The 24051-nt window shown below is 40.0% G+C and overlaps 3 protein-coding genes across 3 annotated transcripts; all 3 read left to right on the forward strand.

Annotated features, from left to right (window-relative positions):
• Window positions 1-1476: 1476 nt before the first annotated feature.
• On the forward strand, window positions 1477-3223 carry PAAG_05466 (xaa-Pro dipeptidase; the record flags this gene model as incomplete). The annotated part of the gene is made up of 3 exons (XM_015845582.1): window positions 1477-1612; window positions 1756-2032; window positions 2116-3223. The coding sequence occupies 3 exons, from the start codon at window positions 1477-1479 to the stop codon at window positions 3221-3223; spliced, it is 1521 nt and encodes a 506-aa protein (XP_015699808.1).
• Window positions 3224-4291: 1068 nt separating this feature from the next.
• PAAG_05467 (hypothetical protein) lies at window positions 4292-4666 on the forward strand (the record flags this gene model as incomplete). The annotated part of the gene is made up of 1 exon (XM_015845583.1): window positions 4292-4666. One exon carries the CDS (start codon window positions 4292-4294, stop codon window positions 4664-4666), a length of 375 nt encoding a protein of 124 aa, XP_015699809.1.
• A 1520-nt stretch (window positions 4667-6186) lies between these two features.
• On the forward strand, window positions 6187-8726 carry PAAG_05468 (translocation protein sec63; the record flags this gene model as incomplete). The annotated part of the gene is made up of 6 exons (XM_002792693.1): window positions 6187-6219; window positions 6345-6429; window positions 6526-6752; window positions 6851-7523; window positions 7588-8481; window positions 8560-8726. 6 exons carry the CDS (start codon window positions 6187-6189, stop codon window positions 8724-8726), a joined length of 2079 nt encoding a protein of 692 aa, XP_002792739.1.
• Window positions 8727-24051: the final 15325 nt, after the last annotated feature.

Raw genomic sequence — 24051 nt, forward strand, 5'->3', positions numbered from 1 at the left:
AAGGTGCTTGGATGATGTCAATGTTGGTAATCTTCCCAACAAAACAATAAATGAGAAGTGACATCTCCATGTGAGGCGTAGAAGACGTGAATTGAAGGGGACCATTTAGTAACAGCCGGCCAAGTGGAAGTTGGGTGGCATTGTCGGAGAGAAGATCAATGTTGTCGGCAGGTTCAGCCCGTTGTCGACCGTTTCTTCTGACTAAGCAAATATGATCCAACACAAATGACTAACGTGTTTCACGAGGGGCACTTGTACCACCACGCTATTTTAGTATGAGGAAATACCTCTGTGACAAACAGTATATCCTCATACTACATTAGCCTAGTGGTGCAAAGTGGCCAAGGTCGCGGTGGAGGGTAATCCCCTATTCTGCACATAGGCGTGGCATCGGATAAGAGGTTCATTGTGGGTGAATCCGAGCTTGACTGCTGCATAAAAAGAAGGTATTAGGCTATGAGCCAGCATGAGTCTGAAAGTGAACTGTTTGTCCGTCACAGAATCTGTTGCGGTATATATCTGCAGAGCACACTAACCCAGAATGGATCAGCGATAACAGCAACCATAGGGCAGAGAGGACGTCCCAATGTCTCACATATGAGGGTGTCTTGGTCCACATGCCCATTAATGTGGAGACGGCTATTTATTTTATATCAACACCTGCATTGTGGGAAGGAGGCGAAGGTTGACCATTCTTCAATCTACCACTGTACCCTGCCTTTCTTTCTCAATTCCCTCCTCGCAGTTCCAGCCCGGGGTCTCTCGTAGGACCGGATATTTCAACTGAACAGGCGCCTGAACAGCCCGCGACACTATCAGCAACTACGCCAGGGGAAGCTTAACTTCACCATGCCCGGTACAACCCAGTGACGAGAGTGGAAATTTCACTTTACCTGTTACAATGCAGTTGGAGGCCCCAGCGGACCTTCAGACTCCAATCAGTTGGCGATGTCGATTAGGGTAAATTCTTTGCGAATACTAGTGTAGGGATAGGGCAGTAGGATAGTATGGATATTGGCACTGGAGACACAACTGAAATTCCCCATCATACGATATACCAGAGCATATATTTAGTTTCATTTCAACTCTCCAATAGAGAGCGCCCATTGTGCCCCAAAGTTTGATGACAGGAAATTCATTAGTTTTCCGGAAGTCTTGCCTGAAGTGGTTGCCGATGGATGATGAATCACTGTCCAACGCAAGCAGCCGCGTGACGTTGACTTAATTGGGAGATTTCTGGGGGCGGATCAACCTTAATCCTAACACTGGACTCTAATTTAAATGCCGAGCTCGCTATTTAAGAGCATTTCTAAGAATTGCCAAGGGCCCAAAGAGCCCCATATTTTGAGCGAGTTTACGCCGACTTCATCCACTTCAACCACTGAACAAACCTATAGAATACCGCAGCCCGATAACGTCCCATTAAGAACAGCGGAAGAAGCGAGAAATAAAATAAAATAAAATAATAAAAAAAATATGGGAACTTATCCAGCTTTCTCCGGTTCACTCCAGCTCCCAGAGCAGCGGCTCCATGGAACTAGCAACCTACATCCTGCCGGTGGATACAGAATTGAGCTGCAAGTCCAGGATGCGACTTTTGACAAATACCCTGGTCAGTATATGCTACCCTGGAATCCTTCCTCCATAGAAAATACAATAGGCATGCGGTTCTTTTTCCTTGGGGCGTGTTGTGTATCCAACAGGGGAGACGCATTTACCCGAAGTTTTCTAATGCACAACCTGGATAATTCATAGCAAAACAACATGCACAAAGAGTTGCGGCAAAGCTCAAGAAAGAAAAAGGGCTTATTTTTCTGATGGGCCAGAAGGCTGCTCTACTTGAGGACTCGGACCAAGAAACTCGATTTCGACAAAGACGCTACTTCTTCTATATGTCTGGCGTCAATGAAGCTGACTGCGACCTCACTTACGATATACAGTCGGACAAGCTGACTCTGTATGTTCCTAACTTTGATTTGAGGCGAGAGATCTGGATGGGCCCTACCCTTGGACCCGAGGAAGCTTTAAAAAGGTGCGATCTTTTCAAAACCAACCTGGAACGTTATGATTGTGCCAATGTGCACTGGATTGGACTTTAACATTTGGAAACTATAGATTTGATATCGATGAAGCCAAATACCAATCTTTCCTTGAGGGAGACATCAAGCAATGGGCTAGCTGTTCAGGCCATGGCTCCACAATATACATTCTTCACGGCTCCCAAAAGCCGACTGGGGACTTCCCTAACGTGCTTATGGACAGCGAAACGCTCAAACCAGCAATGAATGCATGTCGCGTTGTCAAGGATGAGCATGAGATTGAACTAATGCGGCATGCCAATAGAGTTTCTTCGGCTGCCCACATAGCCGTTCTTCAAGGGATACGGAAAATGACCAACGAGGCTCAGATAGAAGGCTCCTTTCTGAATACCTGCGTCTCGCTAGGAGCACATAACCAAGCCTACGGGATAATTGCGGCGTCAGGCGCGAATGCAGCGACGCTTCATTACTCGAAGAACAACGAGCCGCTCAAAGGGCGTCAATTTGTCTGTCTCGATGCTGGCGCCGAGTGGGACTGTTACGCAAGCGATGTGACCCGCACCTTCCCAACGGCTGCTCGATGGCCGGGGACTGAAGCGGAACAAATTTACGCTTTAGTGCAGAATATGCAGGAAAGTTGCATTCTACGCATCAAGGAAGGGGTTAGATACCTGGATCTTCACTATCTAGCGCACGACATACTCATTCACGGCTTTCTTGCTATTGGTATTTTTAAGGCAGGCAGGGCCGAAGAGATTAAGAAGTCAGGTGCTTCCAGCCTTTTCTTCCCGCATGGCCTTGGGCATCATATTGGCCTTGAAGTGCACGATGTTTCTCCAGATTCTCTATTCGCTCAGGATAACGATAGAACGACTGACAGCTGGCTGTTTTCTTCGACATACCTATCACCCTGCACCGCATCATCGCCGACTTTGAAATCGGGGATGGTAGTTACCGTTGAACCAGGTATTTACTTCTCACAGATTGCTCTGGATAATGCGAAATCGGAGCAGCTCAAGCATATCGATATGGATGTGGTGAAAAGATATATGGCGGTTGGTGGTGTGCGGATCGAGGATGACATTCTGGTTACGAAGGACGGTTTCGAAAACTTGACATTGGCACCCAAAGGACAGGCTATGTTGGACTACATTCAACAGGGAAATGGATCATGCAATATTTAGGCATTTTGGAAACACGAAATATGTTTGACCAATTGTTTTGGATTTTTTTGCTATCAGTTAACACTAAGGCATTTATCCATAGTATGCCACCATGCATGGGAGGTGAGAATGGCTGCCTTTGCCAATATGCGAACAGCTCTGATTTTGTTGGGCGTTCACGGATTAGCCATTGCCCCAGGCGGCTGCTCCGCATGGCATGTGATCAGGCGTATTATATAGAATAGCAATCCTCCCCCCAATACATACAAGATTTTTAAACAAAACCTGATCGACCAGCCCTATCCATATATGCCAAGACCCCAAATGCCAAGAAAGAAAGAAAAATGGTCATGTGATGCATCCACGTGACACTGACCCAATCACATCATGCTTTCAACTGCAACCATCTTTATTGATTCGAATCCGTAGTCCCGACCCCTTGGGGGCTGCTGATCGCATCAAAAAGTCTCGTTATTCAGACCCCACAGGTTTGTTATCAAAATCCCCGATAATGGAGCTTGCTGGCTGATGCCTTTTTCTGAAAGCAAATTTGCGGGACCATGGAACTTTGTTGGTAGCAGACGAATTGTACCATGGCACAGCCTGTCGGCTGTGACTCATACACCTTCCATCCAAGTATGGCGTGTTGATCTCACCACCATTATGCCTGTTTATGTTTGCCCAAGCCCCCGCCTAATTATTAGGATTTCTGGCTTTCTGATTCGCCAGATTAAGCGGGTTTTCTTCAAGCTTTATACCCTTTCTGTTTCTGATTTGCAGACCGCAAGCATTTTCCTATGGCGACCTTTCTTCTTGACTTTGCCTCATTTAGTTGCTTAGGCACCCTTTGGCCGCCGCATGACTCACCTGATAGGTGGATGAGTCGAGATTTAAATCTGCAGTTATCTCTCCTTCTCCCTTTTGTTGTTTTGCTATATAAGCAGAAATGGCGTTGCCAGAATGTCTATCACCTTCTTGATCGTTCCTTCCACCAGGATTTTCAGGCGTCTTTTAACGTTTGATTTTCGTACAGAGATACAAAGTCTCTAGCTCGTTCTCCCCTTGACTTGAATTCCTACACCTCCTATCATGGGACAAAAACACAACCGACGACGCACCAGACCTCGCACCCGACGTTGTTCAAATGCTCTCCCAGACCAAACAGCATCTCCGGCACAGGCAGCCTTCACATATCGGCAGTCATCCAGTGAGCTGAAGGACCCAAATTACTCCTCCTTCTCTCTCTTCCCTTGCCCGTTTCCGGGATCTCAGCCACAACCGCTCGCCAAACACTGGCACAACCGTCAAATTGCGTGGCAGAACTGCGAGTGTCGTCAGTTCCTGGAGGCTGCCCAGCTGGAGGCTGACCAGTGCCGCTTGTTCGGAGGTGAGCCTGGGGATGATGTAGGCCTGTGTTATCGTATGCTAGAATATTTCGGTGGACTCGATTATATTGATTCGTGAACTCCACTACGTCCGCCATATATGTTATTATCTAATTCAGCCACACTCCTACTGCCTCTCCATCTCTCCTCCCGGCGATGACAAATTGTGAAACAATCTTATGGCACCTGTCCTGTGTTGTTTTCGTGTGGAGGGAAGATCTGTAGCGGCTATGTTTAGCTTTGATGTGTGGGATTCAGAACATGTCTCAATATTGGATGATACCTTTGAGGGGCATTTGCATAAGCAGTCTGCCGAGATACATCAGCTAAGGCGTTAATATGAAACAAAAATTTGGCATGAAATTGCAACAACCACCTCTCGCACGATATGACAAAATCTATTTTCATGACCCATACCAACACCGGAGCATGGAATATTCGAAGCCTCGACTCGACGCAATGGCGGAATCACCCTTTCTCGTCGTCTACCATATTTTGACGTTTTAACGGGTGATACCCGAATGGTCCACAAGGGCTCGACCATTGACTTGCCGGTGGATTTTCACATATGACCCCTCCCCTCTCCCTCCCGCCTTCTCCCTGGCGTGGGGCCACGGAAGCAAAATAACCCAAGACATTTGGTTTCCAGCGATTCTTGACAGCCTTCCATGCTGTTCTACTGTGGTTGCAGATGGTGCCCGCAGCCAAATGTGCCGGTTCATACTGTGTGTCAATACATTATCTTGAGCTCTCTGTGGGTGGATTTCGAGATCCAAGACAACTTGGGACTTAGGAAGACAGCGAGAGTGTGCTATTGGGATATCCCTGGGGTGATTGAAGGAATGTGAAAATTGGAATGGATGCGTTATTGGAGTTGAATGTCTTATGGAGGGCTTTCATGATGGAATGTTCAGTGTGTAACTGATATGTAGTCATCCGTCCTTCTTTTTGTTTCTAACCGTCTTGGTCTTTTATAGTGGTGGGATTTGTCTTTGTTTATACCCTCTTATTTTGCCGTGGAGTCTCTGGTTTATTGGCTTTTTGTTGGGAATCTTTGGATATCAACAAATGTGTATATTTAATTTGATGGTTAATGAATTTAACTATTTTACTTATATTCCTTATTTCCCATCTCCTGGACCTGCACCTACTATGTTTCAATCTCTAATGGCCACAATGCATAACAATCTCATGAGTCTCATCCATGGATTCATTATCCAGGGGAATGGTTTCTGAAGGTTACGGACCGTTTAGGCTAATCCGAAATTAGATTAGCGCCAGCCCTTCTCAGCTGCGATGGCGCTAAACCCAGTTAGGATCAAAAGGACAAGTCTTCGAGATCTTGCATCAATCTCGTAAACCCTTCTTCTATTCCTCTTCTTATCTCCGTCCCGTGTGTTGTCTCACCCTTCACCGGGTCTACTTTGACATCCATCGGAACACACAATGTCCACGGATCTCGTCCCCTTCATGCTCTAAATATCTTCACAGAGATAAATAATTTGGTTGTAATTTAGAAAATTTGTTCATAGCGTTTTCCCGAAGGACTGGGCTTGACAGGAGACAGTTCTCTCCCTTTTCGCTCTATCTGAAGCGAAAATGTCATCCACAGATTACAACTATGATGAGCAGGTAAGTTAGTCGTCAGTCTTCCGTATTTTTGGGGGGGCCAAGGAGTTGTCCTGCAATCCCTCTGGGCCAGGGGGGAGCTGTGATCAAGCTTCATGCTAACTTATACATGTGTCCAATGTGTCCAGGGGCAATTCTTTCCCTTCTTCATACTCACGCTAACGTCGCTCATTACCCTCCCGCTCTCGTATAGCCTCCTTAGGCCCAGCAAGGGTGAGTCTCGCAATTGTGTTCCGCTGCTGCTCCACCCGGTCGAAAAAGTTCATACGGAGGAAAGAATGCTAAATATGTTATTGTCTGGTTTCGCAGATCTGGAAAATACCGCTCCTCGAATAAAATCCGACTTCCGCCCTGAACATGGCGATATTATCCGAAAGCAGAAGCTAAAGCTTCTGCTGAAAGAACGCCGATTGAAACGCATATTCACTGTGCTACTTGGATATGCAGTTATGGCTTGGATGGTCTACTTGATTATCGTCACGGCGAGGAGTACCCCGAAAATATGGGACCCTTATGATATTTTGGGAATCTCCAGAGTGCGTGTTATCATCCCATAAAATAATTACCCCTGTCTTGTTCCTCCACGTCCTTTCCCGGGAACTTTAGGATTTAACATCTCTGTGAGGTTATATAGAGCGCCAGTGAGAAAGATATTAGTAGGCACTTCAAACGCCTTTCTCTCAAATTTCATCCGGACAAGATTAAACCGGATCCAGCTAAAAACGAAACTATCGAGACCTTGAACGATCGCTTCGTTGAGTTGACCAAGGCATACAAGGCTTTGACTGACGAGGAAGTCCGCAACAATTATATTCAATACGGCCATCCGGATGGAAAGCAAAGCTTCAGTATTGGTATTGCGCTTCCCAAGTTTATCGTCACTGAAGGAAATGGTAAATACGTTCTCTTGGTGTACGGGCTGCTCCTGGGTGTTCTGTTGCCGTACGTTGTTGGGAAATGGTGGTATGGTACGCAACGATATACGAAAGAAAAAGTACTCGTTGCAAGCGCTGGGAATATTTTCCGAGAATACAAGGATGATCTTGTTGACGGAGGGATAATAAGTGCTCTTAGCTCCGGTGAGGAGTATAAGCAGATGTTAAAAAACGGGAGGGCCGAATACGGACTGTCTAAAGTTGAAAACAAGATCCTTTCCGATGGCAACTCCGCTGTTCGTGGAGCAACTCTATCGGCCAAGGACCGAAAAGCTTTAGCTGACTTGGAAAACGCCAGCAGAAGGAAAGCTCTGGCACTACTATGGGCATATCTGGGCAGGGTTGAACTTGATGACCCTAATCTTAATGAGGGTAGGTTAACCTCTTATACAACGTTTTCTCTAGGTAAATGCCTGATTTTTGACGCCTTTTACAGAAAAATATGGAGTTGCTCCAACCGCTTTTACCCTCAACGATTCCTTTGCGTCCATTGCACTCGCCTTTGGCAACCTACAGCCAATCCTCGGCTCGTTCCACATGTCCCAGTATCTCATCCAAGCTATTCGACCGGGCGAATCACCCCTTCTCCAACTGCCTCATTTCACCAACCAGATCGTTCGAGCTATCGAAGGAGAACATTCGAGGAGCCATATGTCAGTTCCACAGTTCATGGCGCTTTCAGAAGAACAACGAAAAAAGTTGTCCGTTGGTAAAAACCTTTTATCAAAACAGCAATACGCAAGCGCCATGGCTGTTGCCAAGCAAATACCTGTTTTGAGCGTGGCAAAATCGTTCTTCAAGGTCGTAGGGGAAAAGGTTATCACACCTAGCAGCCTGGTTCAACTTATCGTCAAGGCACGGTTTATTCCACCGGCCTCCACTGATGTCCCTGAGGTCAACGAGAATGACCTTGTGGATATTGACCCAGATGAAGGAGAAGAAGGCAAGAAGAAGGGTGGACAAGGCGATTCAGAAATCACAGTCCAACCACCGCTTGCCCACGCTCCCTACTTTGCCCGAGATCACTCCCCCAGATGGTACATCTTCCTTGCGGATTCCAGGCAAGGCAAAATGGCCGTGCCCCCATTCACATTCACCACGTTTGATAAACCGATCTTCGACAAAAATGGAAAACCTACTTTCAACGTGCAAACGTTGAGAATGCAATTCCAAGCTCCCCCGCAAGTTGGAAAATTTCCTTTCTCTCTTTACATTATCTGTGACAGCTACATTGGCTTTGATACCGTTGCAGATATCACCCTGGTAGTTGAGGATTTGGCCAAGGCTGCTGCTTTGGAGGAGGAAGATGATATTTCTGAACCTGATGAAGGTATGTTTCGTCTTATAATCATATGTAAAATCTTTTCGTTTTCTTGAGCCAATGAGCTAACTTTTACTGTCTGCCCAGACTCAATTGCCGGTCAAATGCAAGCTCTCAAGACTGGCCACCCCCCTCCCAGAAAGCGGGTAGCCAAGAAGCCAACCGAAGAGTCTAGTGAGGATGAAAGTGACACAGATGGTGAGGCCGATGATACCAGCGAGACTGATACAGAAACAGACACGGATGGGGAGTAAAGATTTTAATAAATACCTGTAGATTTATTCATTTCTTCTCATTTCTTTTCATTTTACTTTTTTATTTTCTGTGACACGTTAACAGATTTATTATTCTTCCCATCATCGAAATCAAATGGTCGCGTCTCGTTAAGCGCAATTTATTTCTCTTCTGTTAACTTCTATCTTTCTATTCTTTTTATTAATATGTTGCCCGTCGCATTAGCTCTTGATGACTAGATGAAGACCCTTGCTCAGCGTATCGTTCATTGCAGGTCCTTTGGACAAGGATGCCACCTTGCATATAAGAATAAAAATGATATTCCTGCTGGTGGATGACCCACTAGCTTATTAGCTGCCGCCCCAACTTAACCATCCAGTACCCGCAACCTTAACTTAAGACCTGGGACATCAGTCTAATTTAGTTTTTCTAGCAAAGTACATACTGAACTGTCCAAGCTGAAATGGTGGGGCCCCGTGCCTAATATACCATTTTCTGTTGGGCGTATGTTGCCCGGGCTGCCGCCCCGCCGCACGTGATATAGCGTACATTAGATAGCTAGCTAGGCCTCCCAATATGAGAGAGATTCAACCATCTCACAGGTTATGGCCCGGATAGCAGTTTTTTAAGCAAAACAAGACATTTTAATTAGAATACACTGCAACCAATGCGATATTGGATGAGTTCAACTAGATTTCCTTTAAAAACACTCTTTTTACACTAAAATCAGAAGATCTCAAGGGGATACTGTCTGTTGTGAGAAAGTGATCACATTTGTGAAAAAATTAAAACAAAAACATCATTTTTCTCTTTTTTCTGATTTTCTTTCTTTTCTTAAATTTTGATCTGAGAATACTCAAGTTTTGTGACTAGATGAGTAGATTATCATCTACTCCTCAATCTGAATGAAAGAAATCTCTATATTCTTATAAGGGGCTGAACCCCTAGATTCGCTCTGGCTGGCTGACTCAGCCTAGCCATCATTTGCACATGCGCACGTGATCATGCTATGTGAGCTTGCTTAAGCTTGTGTTCTCATCTCATTCTTTTCTTCCCTTTTCCAAGCAATTTGTCCTTGTTATATAGGAGGACTAGCCTCTAGTTCTTAGAGCTTAATCCTCTACATTATGAATTGCTTCACTCCTTTCATTGATAGGTCACTGAGAGCCTTAATCCTGTATCATGAAGCTCAGCAAATGTGCTGACATATGACAGACTATTGAAAGTCTTAAATTCTGCATTACAAAGTTCAGTGATAGCACTGATATATGAATAGACTGAGTTAGCAATTGTGCTAACAAATGAATGAGCAACATTGAAAACATCTAGCTGAACAAGATAAAGTGACAGACTTGTATAATGAATATACAAATGAATCAATATAAAGTAATGAGCAAAGATGCTCTCAGCAACTTTGAACAACAATGAATGATCTTTTTTCAACAGCAGGAACAGGTTCAGTGTGAGAACAGAGATTTAATAGCAGCTCAGCAAGCTGAAATAGCTAATTTATGACAAGCTTTAAACATTTTAACATCAACTCTCTCTCAATTGAATCTGCAATTACTTATTGCAGTCAGAAGATCAAAGATCAAGCTATCAGACTGTGAGAAGTATGATGATTCTAATCTGAAGCACTACTTTTAGTGAGAGCTAAAGCTTCAATCAAAACTTAAGATCAATGAGAAACCTTTAGATAATAATGAGAAATATGCTTGATATGTGTACTTGAGACTGGAAGGAATGGCAGCAGCTCAAGTTTACCCCTGAGTTGAGAATAATAAGAACAAGATCAACTTCACAGTAGAGAGCTTACTGAAGTAGACATACATGCTCTTTAGTGATTCTGCATGACAGGAAAAGACTATGCAAAAGCTCAACAATTTATAACAGGATAGAAGAGCTCTCTTTGACTTTCTGTTCAAATTTAATCAGCTACTGCTGGAAGCTGATGATCACAGATGAGATGATCATGTTAAAAAGAGGTATTTGAAATCTGCTCTAAGCATGGAGCTGAGAGAAGGCATGATGAGTGTAAGAGAATCATCTCTCTATAAAAATTACTGCAAGGAGTTTAAATTAGTTGATCATCAACTCTCTGAGCTTAAGACTTTAAGACAGTGATCTAAATATTGTGAGGGCAGATCTTCTTCAGATCATACAATATCTAATTCACACTCTCTACTTTGTCATGCTGTTCTTGACTGATGAAACTGGTCTCAAGCTTCTACTGATGATCTGATGGATCTCTCTTCTAATGCTGTGACCCCAAGTGCTCACCACATCAAATTGATAAATTAGACAGAGGTTAATCAATGAAGAGAGTAAGGCCTGTGCCTGAAATGCAGAGCCAGAGGTCATATGATTAAAAGCTGCTCATTCAAATCTCCCAGACGCTCTGCCACTCTCATGATAGCTAAAGTAATCCCTGAGCTGGTACTGGATGACAATAATGTGAATATGAGTGAGGATTTGAGAAAAGAGTAGCTCCAATCAAAAGACACTGAAAGGAGCAAAATAAGAAGTTTATGAGAAAGCAATGAAGAAGATTTAAATCTAAGATGATATTCAAACCCTTTACTGTTGATGCTTTAGTAGATAATGCCTTTTTAACTAGAGCAATGATAGACAGTGAATGTAATGTCTATGATCTTATTTCTCAATCCTACATTAACAAGCATAAGCTCCTGTGCATTGAAATTCCCTTTGTTAAAATGACCAGCTTTGAAGACTTCATGAGACTCTTCATGAGCATAGTGACTGGCATTTGAATTGATATAGGCAGTCATGTAACTGAATGAGCCTTTCTCTATGTGGTGAATGAGTTACATAGTCATGATATGTATCTAGGTGACCCCTGGCTGGCTCAGCAAAAGATGACTGTGATTCCTCATCAAAGAATTATGAGATTTGAAGAGAGTGGCATAGAGATAGAGTCTAGTTCAAATGCAAAAGCTGATGTGATTCTCATCTCTGTCATAAGCTTCTCTAGGCTTGTGAGCACTCAAGAGAAGTGAAATATTGAGATCTTCACTGTCAGTTTGACTGACATTCAAAAGACTCTAGAAGTGAAATCAAAGATTGACCCTAGAGAAAAGCTGCCTGAACATTATCATGAGTTTTTGAACATATTTGATAAGGAAGCTGCTGACACTCTACCCCCACTTCATGACCCAGGTAGAGTTCATGAGATTGAACTGATTAAAAAGGCTGATGGTAGTGCGGCACAACCCCCTTGAAGCTCATTATATAATATATCTTGAGAGGAACTACTGACTTTGTGAAAGACTCTTACAGATTATCTAGATAAGGGTTTTATTAGAGTAAGCAACTCCCCTGCGGCTGCTCTCATACTATTCATGAAGAAGTCTAGGGGTGGGCTAAGATTCTATGTGAACTATCAAGCTTTTAACAAAATCACTCAAAAGGATTGATATCCTCTATCATTAATCAGTGAGACTCTACAGTGAATTGAACAGACTAAATGATTCACTAAGCTGGACATTATTGCAGCTTTTCACAAGATTTGAATCATAGAAGGTTATGAGTGGATGACAGTCTTTAGAACCAGATATGAGCTATTTGAGTGGCTGATTACACTCTTTGGTTTGACCAATGCTCTGAGCACATTTCAAAAATATATCAACTGGGTATTACATGGATATCTGAATGACTTCTGCTCAGTCTATTTAGATGACATCTTGATATTTTCCTCAAGAAGCTTACAGGAGCATTATGAGCATGTACAAAAGATGCTTATGCATCTACAGGAAGCAGGCTTGCAAGCAGACATCAGAAAGAGTGAGTTTGAGGTGAATAGCACAAAATATCTTGAATTTATCATTGAAGCAGGCAAGGGTATACAAATGAATCTGAAGAAGATTAAAGCTATTTTGAAATGAGAGACACCTATTACTCTTAAAGATGTATGAGAATTTTTAGACTTTGTTAATTTCTATAGATGATTTATCAGAGATTTCTCAAAGATCACAATCTCATTGATGATTCTTATACACAAGAATATTCCTTTTTTGTGGATGAGCAAGGCTGAGAAAGCTTTTAAGTGTCTAAAATTAATGTTTATCTCTACTTCAATTCTGCTTCAATTCAACTCTGACTGTGAGACTATATTGAAAATAAACTTCTCAGGTTATGTCTCAGGAGGAGTGCTACTACAATATGATGAGCAGAGCATTCTACACTCATGTACCTTCTTATTTTATAAGCATTCACCTGCGGAATGCAACTACAAGATTCATGATAAGAAGTTATTAGCAATAATTGAGTGTTTAAAGAAATAGAACACTGAGCTACAAAGTGTAAAGAAATTCAAGATCCTCACAGATCATAAGAATCTAGAATACATCATGACTACACATAGACTAATTGAAAGACAGCTATGTTGGATGAATATTCTCTATCAATTCAACTTCAGAATTGATTATCAGTCAGAGAAGTTGAACACTGAATCAGATGCTCTATCACAAAGAGAGCAGAACATGTCACAGAGCACTGATGATGAGAGAATCAAGCAAAGGCAAGCTCAACTACTTAAGTTTAACATACTGACACCTGGAATGGAATCAATAGTGACTGCTGCCAGTGTGAAACCTGAGATGTCTCTTCAAGCTCAGTGAAATGAGGCTTATAAAAATAACAAGATTCTGCAGTGTCTGGAGCAAACTCTTCATAAGAGAAGATTCAGATTTTCTTCTGAACTTGACATTAAGACCTCTATCTCTGAGTGCTCTTTAAATGAGAACATGGAGCTTCTCTTTCAAGATTGTAAGTTGATACCAGACTTCAAACCTCTTTAAATCAGATTAGTACATGAGGCTTATGACTCATCTCTTATCAGTCATTCTAGGTGAGAGCAAACTGCAGAAGTTCTAAGATATAAGTTCTACTGGCCAGGCTATATCACTGATGTGAGAAGAATGATCAGAAACTGTCATTTTTGCAGATCAAACATTACATGAAGAGATCAATATCAGAGACTGCTTAAGCCTCTCTCCATTCCTAAATGCATGTGGCAGAAGCTTTTTATGAACTTTATCATGAACTTACTGAGCTCTAAAGAATATACAAACATCATGATTATAATAGACAGACTGATCAAGAGAGTTATATTAAAAGCAGTTAAGAAAACTGATGTGAAGACAGTGGCTAGAGTGTTCCTTTGCAACATCATTTCTCAACATGGCATTTCTAAAGTGATAGTGTCAGATTGAGAATCAGCTTTCACAAGCATGTTTTGAACTCAGATGTATGAGAAATTAGATATTAAGAGATGACTTTCTACAGTCTATCACTCAGAGACTGACAGAGCTACAGAGTGAATGAATCAGATTCTGAAAATCTATCTACACAAGTATATTAGCTTTCAACAGGATGACTGATGTGAATAACTCTCTCTAGCAGAGCTAGCTATCAATAATAGAGATGCTGCCTCAACAGATATGAGCTTATTCTTTTTAACACATCTTTTTCACATCTCCTTTATTAATATAGCTAATGTACCTCTCATTGAAACACCACATAATCTCATTGAGTTTGTGAATGATTATATGAGAAAGGCCTGTGAAATGTTGAAGTGAGCTCAAGTAAAAATGACAGATACTCAGCAATCTCAAAAGAAATATATAAATAGACAAAGAGATTCAGCTTCAAGCTTTCAATCTGGAGATAAGATCTGATTGAGCTTAGAGAACATGAGAACTAATCATCTGTGCAAGAAGCTGAACATGAAATACAATCAATATACTGTGCTAGAAAAGATAGAATTTCATGCTTACTGACTGAATGTCTCATCTGACATTCACAATGTCTTTAATGTAAAGCTTTTACATACTGCAGTGATAGATCTCCTGTCTAGTCAGAGGCAAACTGACTGAAAGTCACTCACTATAGAGACTCTGAAAGGACCTGAGTTTGAGATTGAGGAAATTCAGAGCAAATGAACCTATCAGAGGAAAAAGCAATACCTCATTAAATGAGTAGATTGGGCTGAGTCTATATGAAATGACATGAGTCTCCTACAAGAAGTGAAGGCCTTGAACACTTAGGAGGCCTCTCAGCAGGCAAAATTAGATGTAAAAAGGACTTTAAATAGTTGTAAAGACCTGCAACAAAGAGGGAGAAGAGGAGTATTATAAGAGATTGAACTCCTAGATTTGCTCTGACTGGCTGACTCAGCCTAATCATCATTTGCACATGTGCACATGATCATGCTATGTGAGCTTGCTTAAGCTCAAGTTCTCATCTCATTCTTTTCTTCCCTTTCTCAAGCAATTTGTCCTTGTTATATAGTAGGACTAGCCTCTAGTTCTTAGAGCTTAACTCTTTACAACATGACATTTCTAAGGCAGTAGTATCAGATCAAGGATCAGCTTTCACAAGCATATTTTGAACTCAGATGTGTGAGAAATTGTTAGGGAGCGAATGCGAGCTGCATAAGAAGAAAGACTCTCTGCGTTGCTAACTGCTATATAACGAAATACTAAGCTTGATGGGATGAAAGGTGGTGCTGGGGGCCTGCGTGGATTATAACCACCTGCATGGTCGTGTGGTCACGTGATATGGATTAGGCCTAATCGGGCGCCGAGCTTAATCCGACGTCGAGTCTAACCGGGCACCGGCCTTCGGTCGGGCTCGGTCGGACGCTGAGCCTAACATCACCCCCCGGTCTAGGGGCAGGCATGTCCTCATGCCGGTAGGTCATCATCAACCTCATCCTTCAGGTAGCTGTCTGTCTCCCATGCCTTCAGCCACTCATCTAGTCACCTTGGAGGTTCAGCTTTTGTAGGGTTAGCCTCATGGAAGTCATGTATGGTGTGTGATGATCCTTTGAAGTTGTGAGCAGGGTATCATGAAGAATTCTCATCAAACCTCTTCCAGTGCATCTGATACTGCAGCTTGCTCCAGCTTATTCTACTGGTCAGTATATGATCTATTTCTCATTCATTCTCATCATCTATTTCAATTGAGTCTGGTGGTCTGATAGTCTGACCAGGTAGAGAGTCTCTGAAGTCCTTGCATAGCTTGTCTGAGGAGAAGATTGAATGAATCTTCATTGTTATGAGAAGGTCCAGTTTGTAGACATTGCTCATCTTTTTCAGAATTCTGAAGAAGCTGATATTCTGCTCTGTCAGTTTACAGCTTGATCAATTCATCTTGTATGATTTCAATGTTAGATAAACAAAATCTTCTACTGTAAAGTCAGACTCTTGATGATGCTTATCAGTCTGTCTCTTCATCTGTTTCTGTGCTGTCTTTATGTCTTTACTCATCTGATTTCAGATCTCTCTCATTCAATAAATGAAGCTTCTTGCTGCTTCTTGATTTCTTTTCTCATTCATGTTCAATTTCTCCACCAGTGGTTGTCAGTCAAATGACATTTAAGATTCATATTCATTTGCTGTGAGGAAGAAAGAGATTTCTGTGAAAGTGTTTGAGATAGTTGTAAAGACATAATCTATAATGAGCAGTCACTCATTTCAGTCATCTTGATAGTAACTGACATAGAGATGAAGATGAGTGGCAATGTATTGATTCATCACTTCTGTCTGTCCATCAGTTTGTGCATGATGTGTCATTGAGAGTTTCAGTTTTATGCTCAGAATCTGTGTAAACTCATCTCAAAAGCTTGATATGAACTGGAGGCCTTGATCAGAGACAATTGAGTCAGATATTCCATTGTATGAATAGTAGAATCAAATGAATAGTCAGATCAGCTCCTGGGCTGTAACTTCTCAGATGATTGAAATGAAGATTGTCTTCTTGCTTAGCTGACATACTATGATCAAAATGACATCATAATCTGTTTTGCTTTTTGACATGTTCATGAAGTCCATTGCAATATGCTGTCATGTCTGTTCTGGTATTGATAATGACTTTAGCAAATCAGAAGTCTTATCTCTTGAAATTTTACTGATCTGACACACATGACAGTTTCAAATATAGTGTAGGACATCTGTCCACCAGGTGACTCATCAATAGTGTGATTGCATCAGAGTCAGAGTCTTTCATTCTTCAGAATGTGCTGTTGAAGCTTGATCATGAATTTTCTGCAGTAGCTTGACTATCAGAGTTTTCTTTTTCTGAACAGACATCACTAGTCTTTCATTGTACTGTAGCACATTGTTCTTCATTGTATAAGAACTATTCTCATCATCTGCCTGCTGCTGCAGGGGCTCAATTGAGGTGACTGTCTTGTTTAGAGACACTATGCATTCAGCAATGCTCTCTTTCTCTGAGGAGTTGATGCTAGCAATGTCTGTAGAGAGAGTGATCTGAGAGTCAAGAGTCTCTGATTCTAGGAGAATCTGTATATGACTGTCCTGTTGCCTTCTAATCTGCTCAGGTCTGCTCAGTGTGTCTGCTAGCAGATTGATCTTGCCTGGTTGATACTTAATCTCAAAGTAGAAATGAGAGAGGAACTCTGTTCAGCAGGCTTGATGTGCATTCAGTTTTTTGATAGTCATGAAGTATTTCAGTGCATGATGATCAGTGAGAATCTTGAATCATTTCTCTCATTGTAGTCTCTCAAGCTCTGCTCATCATTCTTGTAAGACTCAGACTACTGCCAGTATTTTCTTATCATGAACTTCATAATTAAGCTCTGCATCATTCATTGTCTTTGAATAGAAGACTACTGAGTGTCAAAGATCATTTTCAAATCTTTGACTTAGTACCTCAGTCACTACTCTGTCAGAGACATCAGTCTTAATATGAGTCTTCTGCTCAGAGTCATAGTAATGCAGTGTTGAAGTCTCCATCAGCTGTCTCTTCAGTTTTTCAAAGACTGATTTGCATTCTGATGTCCACACAAATGAGATAGTCTTCTTTGTCAATTGATACAGTGACTTTGCAATTCAGCTGTAGTTTCTTATGAATTGTCAGTAGAAATTGCCAAATTCTAGAAATGACTGAACTTCTTTGACTGTGGTGAAGGCCTGTCATCTCACAATGACAGCTGTCTTCTCTGAGTCTGCCTCAATCTCTTCTGTACTGATGATGAACTCTAGATATTTTGTTCTCTGGACTGCAAACTCACATTTCTGAATGCTGACTTGCAAACTCACTGTCTTTAGTTGATCTAGCACTGAGTTTACCTGCTGCTTGTGCTCCTCCAGGTTCTTGCTATAGATTAGAAGATCATTCATGAATGCTGTCATAAACTTGTCCAGGTAGTCAAAGAAGATACTGTTAACAAATCATTGAAAGCAGACAGGGGTGTTTGTAAGATCAAAGGGGACCACTCAATATTTATAGATCCTGTAGCAGGTTCTAAAGGTGGTCAGATCCTCAGACTCAGGGTTCATTTGAATGTGATGAAACCTCTGCTGAATGTTCAACTTTGTAAAGTATTTCACCCCATTGAGTTAGTCCATCAGCTCATCTATCAGGGGCAAGGAATACTGATCTCATTTGATTATAGCATTCAGCTTGTGAAAGTCAATACAGAATTGTAGCTTCTTCTCACTATGAGCAATCAGAATTGAAGAGGTGTAGAGAACTGAACTTGAAGTGATGAAACTCTTTGCTAGGTTGACTTCAAGGTAGGTCTTCACTGCCTCTAGTTCCTCTAGATTCATCTTATATAGAGGTGCATGTCCAATGCCCTGAGTGAGGTCAATATCAGGCTGAAGCTCTATTTTAAAATCAATATTCTTCTGTAGAGGGGGCAGTTCATCTGATGCTTTCTTTGAGAAGCAGTTCTTTCAGTCTTTTAATCATTCTGGTAAGTTGCTGATCAGCTTCTCATCAGATTCATTCTCAGCTCTCACTAAACTCTGCTTCTTCTCAAGCTGTTTATCAATTTCATACAGACTAGTTATGAAGACTGTTGACTTCTTGTTCTTCATATAATCATGGAAGGAAGCAGCTTCAATGAAGTTCATATTCATCATCTGTGGTGCTGTCTTCTCCCAGGTCAGCCTCTGCCTCATCTCAGGCATCATGACTGAGCTGATCTCTTTCAATCTGCAGAGCTGAGCCTGATGCTCCTGTCTGATCTTCTCATTCAGCTTGATCTCTCTTCATTTCACATCTGTCTGATGCTCAGACTTGAGGTCTGAGCACTTCAGTACTGATCAGGATACTATCTTCAACATCAGCTCCATCATCTGTTCAGGGATAGACCATTCACTCAGTCAAACCAGATGTTGATTTTTAACATCAAGTCATATATTCTGTGCTGTCAATCACTTCTGTCCCAGGATGACAGAGTGCTGATCTAGATCTGTTATCAGCAGAGGGACATTCTGAAATCTCTGGTCATTCACTCAGAGGTTTAGAGTCAATGTGCAGTCTATCACCCTGCTGGAGATGTCATTGTATCCCTTCATGCAGCATTTGAATGAGAGTTCTTGAAACTTTCTATCAAAGAATCTTGTCAATTCTATGACATATCAGATATCAATAAAATTCACTTCATTTGCTTCAGTATCAGCAAGAGAATTTGTAGAAGTAGCAATTTCATTGTAGGCTAATTTGATTAGTACATTAAAGTTTTTCCTCTCAATCAAGTCCTTCATCTCAAATCTCTCACAGACTATTGAACTATCTGAGATGAAGTCTTCTCTCAGACTCACTCTTTTTCTGAATCTGCTGAAGACTCAGGAGCATCATTTTCTGTGAGCTCAGCAATCACCTGTTGAGACTTCTGCTTTGCAGGGCAGTTTCTGACAATGTAGTCTTTTTCCTTATAGTAGTAGTACTGAATATCTGAGTGAGAGCTCAAGGCCTTCTTCACAGTAGAGGATTTTGTTGTAGAGATGCTGAAGAGTGTTTGACTGTTGACAGTTCACAGAGTATTCTGCTTGAAGATATTAGACTCATTTTTCTGTGAGCTCTTTGACTTCTGAGTGACATTGATTGTCTGGAGGGTGTGAGCTGCCTGTGCACAGATTTTCTGAAACTCAGCATATGTATCAGTGATCACATTAGCTACTGCTATCATCTTCTGAAGATCAAAGAACAGCTTGTCATTGAAGTCTGTCTTATAGTTCTCTCTGGCAATCTTGACCTCCTCTGCCAGATGTAAAAATTTTGTGACAAATTCATGATAATTATCCTCATTGCACATAATCAGCTTGCAATAATCACTCTTGACATTTTGCAGCTTGTTAGCATTCTTATATATTGACTTGAGATGCTCAAACATCTCTTCTGCAGTTTGATATTGCTCAGAGTGATTCTCTTTCATACAGAGTGCAATGTGATGTGCTGTGTCCTCATCAGTCTGATTTTCAATGTACACTATTCTCATGTGTTCAGTAGAGTAGTGGTTGACATTCTTCTGAAGCTTGTTCTTCATCTGAGAGAGTCAGTGTTCAAATTTCAGCTCCTTACTGTCAGTGAGATGTTTCAGATCATCAATCTTGACAGACCTTCTGGCAGTCTCAGAGAGGGTGATGTCTTGACTTGCTGCTTGATTGCTGACTGTCATGTGAATCAGGATGTGACTAAGTTCATCACATTCAGCAATTAGCTCATCAATCTGACTTTGCTTGACAGCAGTCTGATTAGTAGTGTTGTCTCATTCCATTCTCAGATGTGTGACTGTATTTCTTAATGTTTTTTCATCATCAAAGATGTCATCAAAGATCACTGCCAACTCATTATAAACACAGTTGCTGTCTGAGTGAATTGCCTCTCTGAATTCCTCAATTGAGATGTGTGATTGATCAGTTGATCTTGTTAGGAGGTATCACCAGTCCTTTCAGCCCCTTCCAGAGGGTTGGGAGCCTGTGGTGACCATCTGATGTTGGATTGAGCCATTGTCTTCAACAGTGCTGTTGTCTTAGCAGTTGATCTGATGCATTGTCAGGCTCTGAACTAGCAGGTTCTAATTCAACTGAGGCACTCAAGTTTTCTGCTGAAACCTGAGTGAGAAGGTAGAAGGAAAGCTTAGTATTGTGTTAGAGAGTGAATGCAAGCTGCATAAGAAGAAAGACTCTCTGCATTGCTAACTGCTATATAACAAAATACTAAGCTTGATGGGATGAAAGGGGGTGCTGGGGGCCTGCGTGGATTATAACCACCTGCATGGTCGTGTGATCACGTGATATGGATTAGGCCTAATCGAGCGACCCGCATGGTCGCATGGTCACGTGATGTGGGTTAGGCCTAATCGGGCGCCGAGCTTAATCCGACGTCGAGTCTAACCGGGCACCGGCCTTCGGTCGGGCTCGGTCGGACGCTAAGCCTAACAGAAATTAGACATTAAGAGATGACTCTTCACAGTCTATCATCTAGAGACTGACAAAGCTACAGAGTGAATGAATCAGACTCTGAAAATCTATCTATGCAAGTACATTAGCTTTCAACAAGATGACTGGTGTGAATGACTCCCTCTAGCAGAGCTAGTCATCAATAATAGAGATGCTGCTTCAACAGGTATGAGCTTATTCTTTTTAACACATCTTTTTCACATCTCCTTCATTGATATAGCTGATGCACCTCTCATTGAAATATCACATAATCTCATTGAGTTTGTGAATGATTATATGAGAAAGGCCTGTGAAATGTTGAAGTGAGCTCAAGTAAAAATGACAGATACTCAGCAATCTCAAGAGTACTACATGAATAGATGAAGAGATTTAGCTTCAAGCTTTCAACCTGAAGATAAGATCTGATTGAGCTTAGAGAACATAAGAACTAATCATCTGTGCAAGAAGCTGAATGCAAAATATAATCAATATACTATGCTAAAAAAAATAGAATCTCATGCTTACTGACTAAATGTCTCATCTGACATTCACAATGTCTTTAATGTAAAGCTTTTACATGCTGCAGTGACAGATTTCCTGTCTAGTCAGAGACAAATCAACTGACAGCCACTCACTATAGAGATCTCAGAAGGATCTGAGTTTGAGATTGAGAAAATTTGAGATGAATAAATCTATCAGAGAAAAAAGCAATACCATATTAAATGAGTAGATTGGGCTGAGCCTACATAGAATAATGTGAGTCTTCTACAAGAAGCAAAGACTTTGAACACTTGAGAGACCTCTCAGTAGGCAAAATTAGGTGTAAAGAGGACTTTAAATAGTTGTAAAGATCTGCAACAAAGAGGGAGAAGAGAGGTATTATAAGAAACTGAACCTTTAAATTCACTCTAACTGGCTGACTCAGCCTAGTCATTGTTTGCACATGTACATGTGATCATGCTACATGAGCTTGCTTAAGCTTGTATTCTCATCTCATTCTTTTCTTCCCTCTACTAAGCAATTTGTCCTTGTTATATAGGAGGACTAGCCTCTAGTTCTTAGAGCTTAACCCTCTACAATTCTTATTCAAAGACTTTAGAAATATTTTTTACACTCTATGAAGAAGTAAAGAACATAGTGCTTTGTTCTGTGGACAAAGAAGAATTGAATACATATTGACAGAAAAAGTAATGAAAGAAGTCAGCTCAATCTGTGATATAGAAAAAAAGTCTGTATATAATAAATCATCAAAGAATGATAAAACTTCTAACTCAAATTCTGACTATATTTCAATTTCTATTCTCAATGTCAATGATATAATCACAATGACTGCAGCTGATCTACTTGCATTTTGTTAAAAAATAATGACTATATGAGAGAATATTTGTACAAATAAAATCACTACTATATATACTTTAAAACAGAAGATATATGAATATTATAATTTAAAACAGAAGATATATGAATATTATAATAAAGTACAAGCTTCAATGAATACAAAGACTGTAATGACATTTGATGAAATTAACTATCAGATCTGAAGAATTAATATTCTGATAAATACAAAGATTATTGAAGTATTAATATTCTTATAAAAAATCAGTATAAATTATTTTAAAATATCAATATATTGAAAAAAAAAATATTAAATAGTATGTATAAAAATCTTATATTGTTGAATATTGCAATTTTTACTAAAATCTATATATACAATAATTGAGACTTTAGAACTGAAAAATACAGCTACTCTGTAATAGAAGATTAGTCAAAAATATATTATTTCTTTAGTAAAAGAATATATAAATATTATAAAAAAACTCTTAAATCTTATTGTCAAGAATAATTACTATTTTTTCTATCAAAGAAGATTTCACTATCTAGTTGTATAGTATAAGTAGTTAGCTACTCAGAATAACAACTTTTATTATAATTTTTTTTTAATTGACCTATATGATAATCAAAAAGTATTTATAAAAACTTGTTTTAATGACTTTTATACAACTGATCAAGATCTGATTGTGAATATGAATATTGATGATCTGATAAAATAAATAATCAATTATACAAGAAAGATGAAGAAGACTAACTGTTTAAAAGTCTCTAAAACAAATGCTGTCACTATGAGTGATAATAATAAGCAGTTCAATACATCATCTTTTGTCTCAAAGTGTAATGTCTGCAACTGAGCAGAGTATACAAACAAGATCTGCTAATATTAACACTCAGAATTAACAATTGATTAATGAAGAAAAGTAAATAAGAATAAAATTATTAAGAATACTGATGAGAAAAGTGATAGACAGAAATCAAAGAATAATAAAAAGAAGAGTAAAAATAAGAATAAGAATAATAAAAATAATAAAAAGATATCAGATCTTCTTATTTCATAATCTAATATCAATATTGCAATCACACTATTTATGTCATTTGAGATATTATTCAAATTATAATATTTAAACATTTACACTAGCTTCAATATAAGTGATGAGAAGTATTTAATAATGCATATAAAGTTCTTTGAAAATAATCTCAAAGTTAGCATAGCTGACAGGTATTATGACGTAGCTATTTATATATAAATTAAAGTTGATCCGCTCTGCTACGCTATAAAAGTTAATTTATTCCAATCTCAATTATATTCAGTTACTTATATTGATATAATCTAATCTTTAACCACTTCTATATATTTAGCTGCTTATTTATTTCATATTTTAATTCTTAGTTTAGTACTCTCATCGCAGCTACCTAGTTAAATAGATGAATTGAAGCCGTTGTTTTATTATCATTCTGATTGTAGTTAAATTATGATAACAGAGGTTAAAAATAAATTAAAAAAATAGAAGATATTCTTTTAAAATCAGATAATAGAGATATTATGATAAAAGACATTCATTGAATCTCAAATCTAATTATCAATCTATTATCATTCATGAAGTTAGAAGATTAAAGCTTCTGATTTAAGTTATTCTCATTTACTTTATTTTATTTCATTATTCAAATATCAAATAGTATCATCTTTATTACAATTTAAATACCTCAGAGCTTCATATACAAAATTATTAAATGAAAATCAGAAGTTAATATTCATTATATATTCAAAGCAGTCAACTTTACCACTCAATTCTATGAA

This window comes from Paracoccidioides lutzii, assembly GCF_000150705.2.
Source record: "Paracoccidioides lutzii Pb01 unplaced genomic scaffold supercont2.14, whole genome shotgun sequence".
Taxonomy (NCBI): Eukaryota; Fungi; Ascomycota; class Eurotiomycetes; order Onygenales; family Ajellomycetaceae; genus Paracoccidioides; species Paracoccidioides lutzii.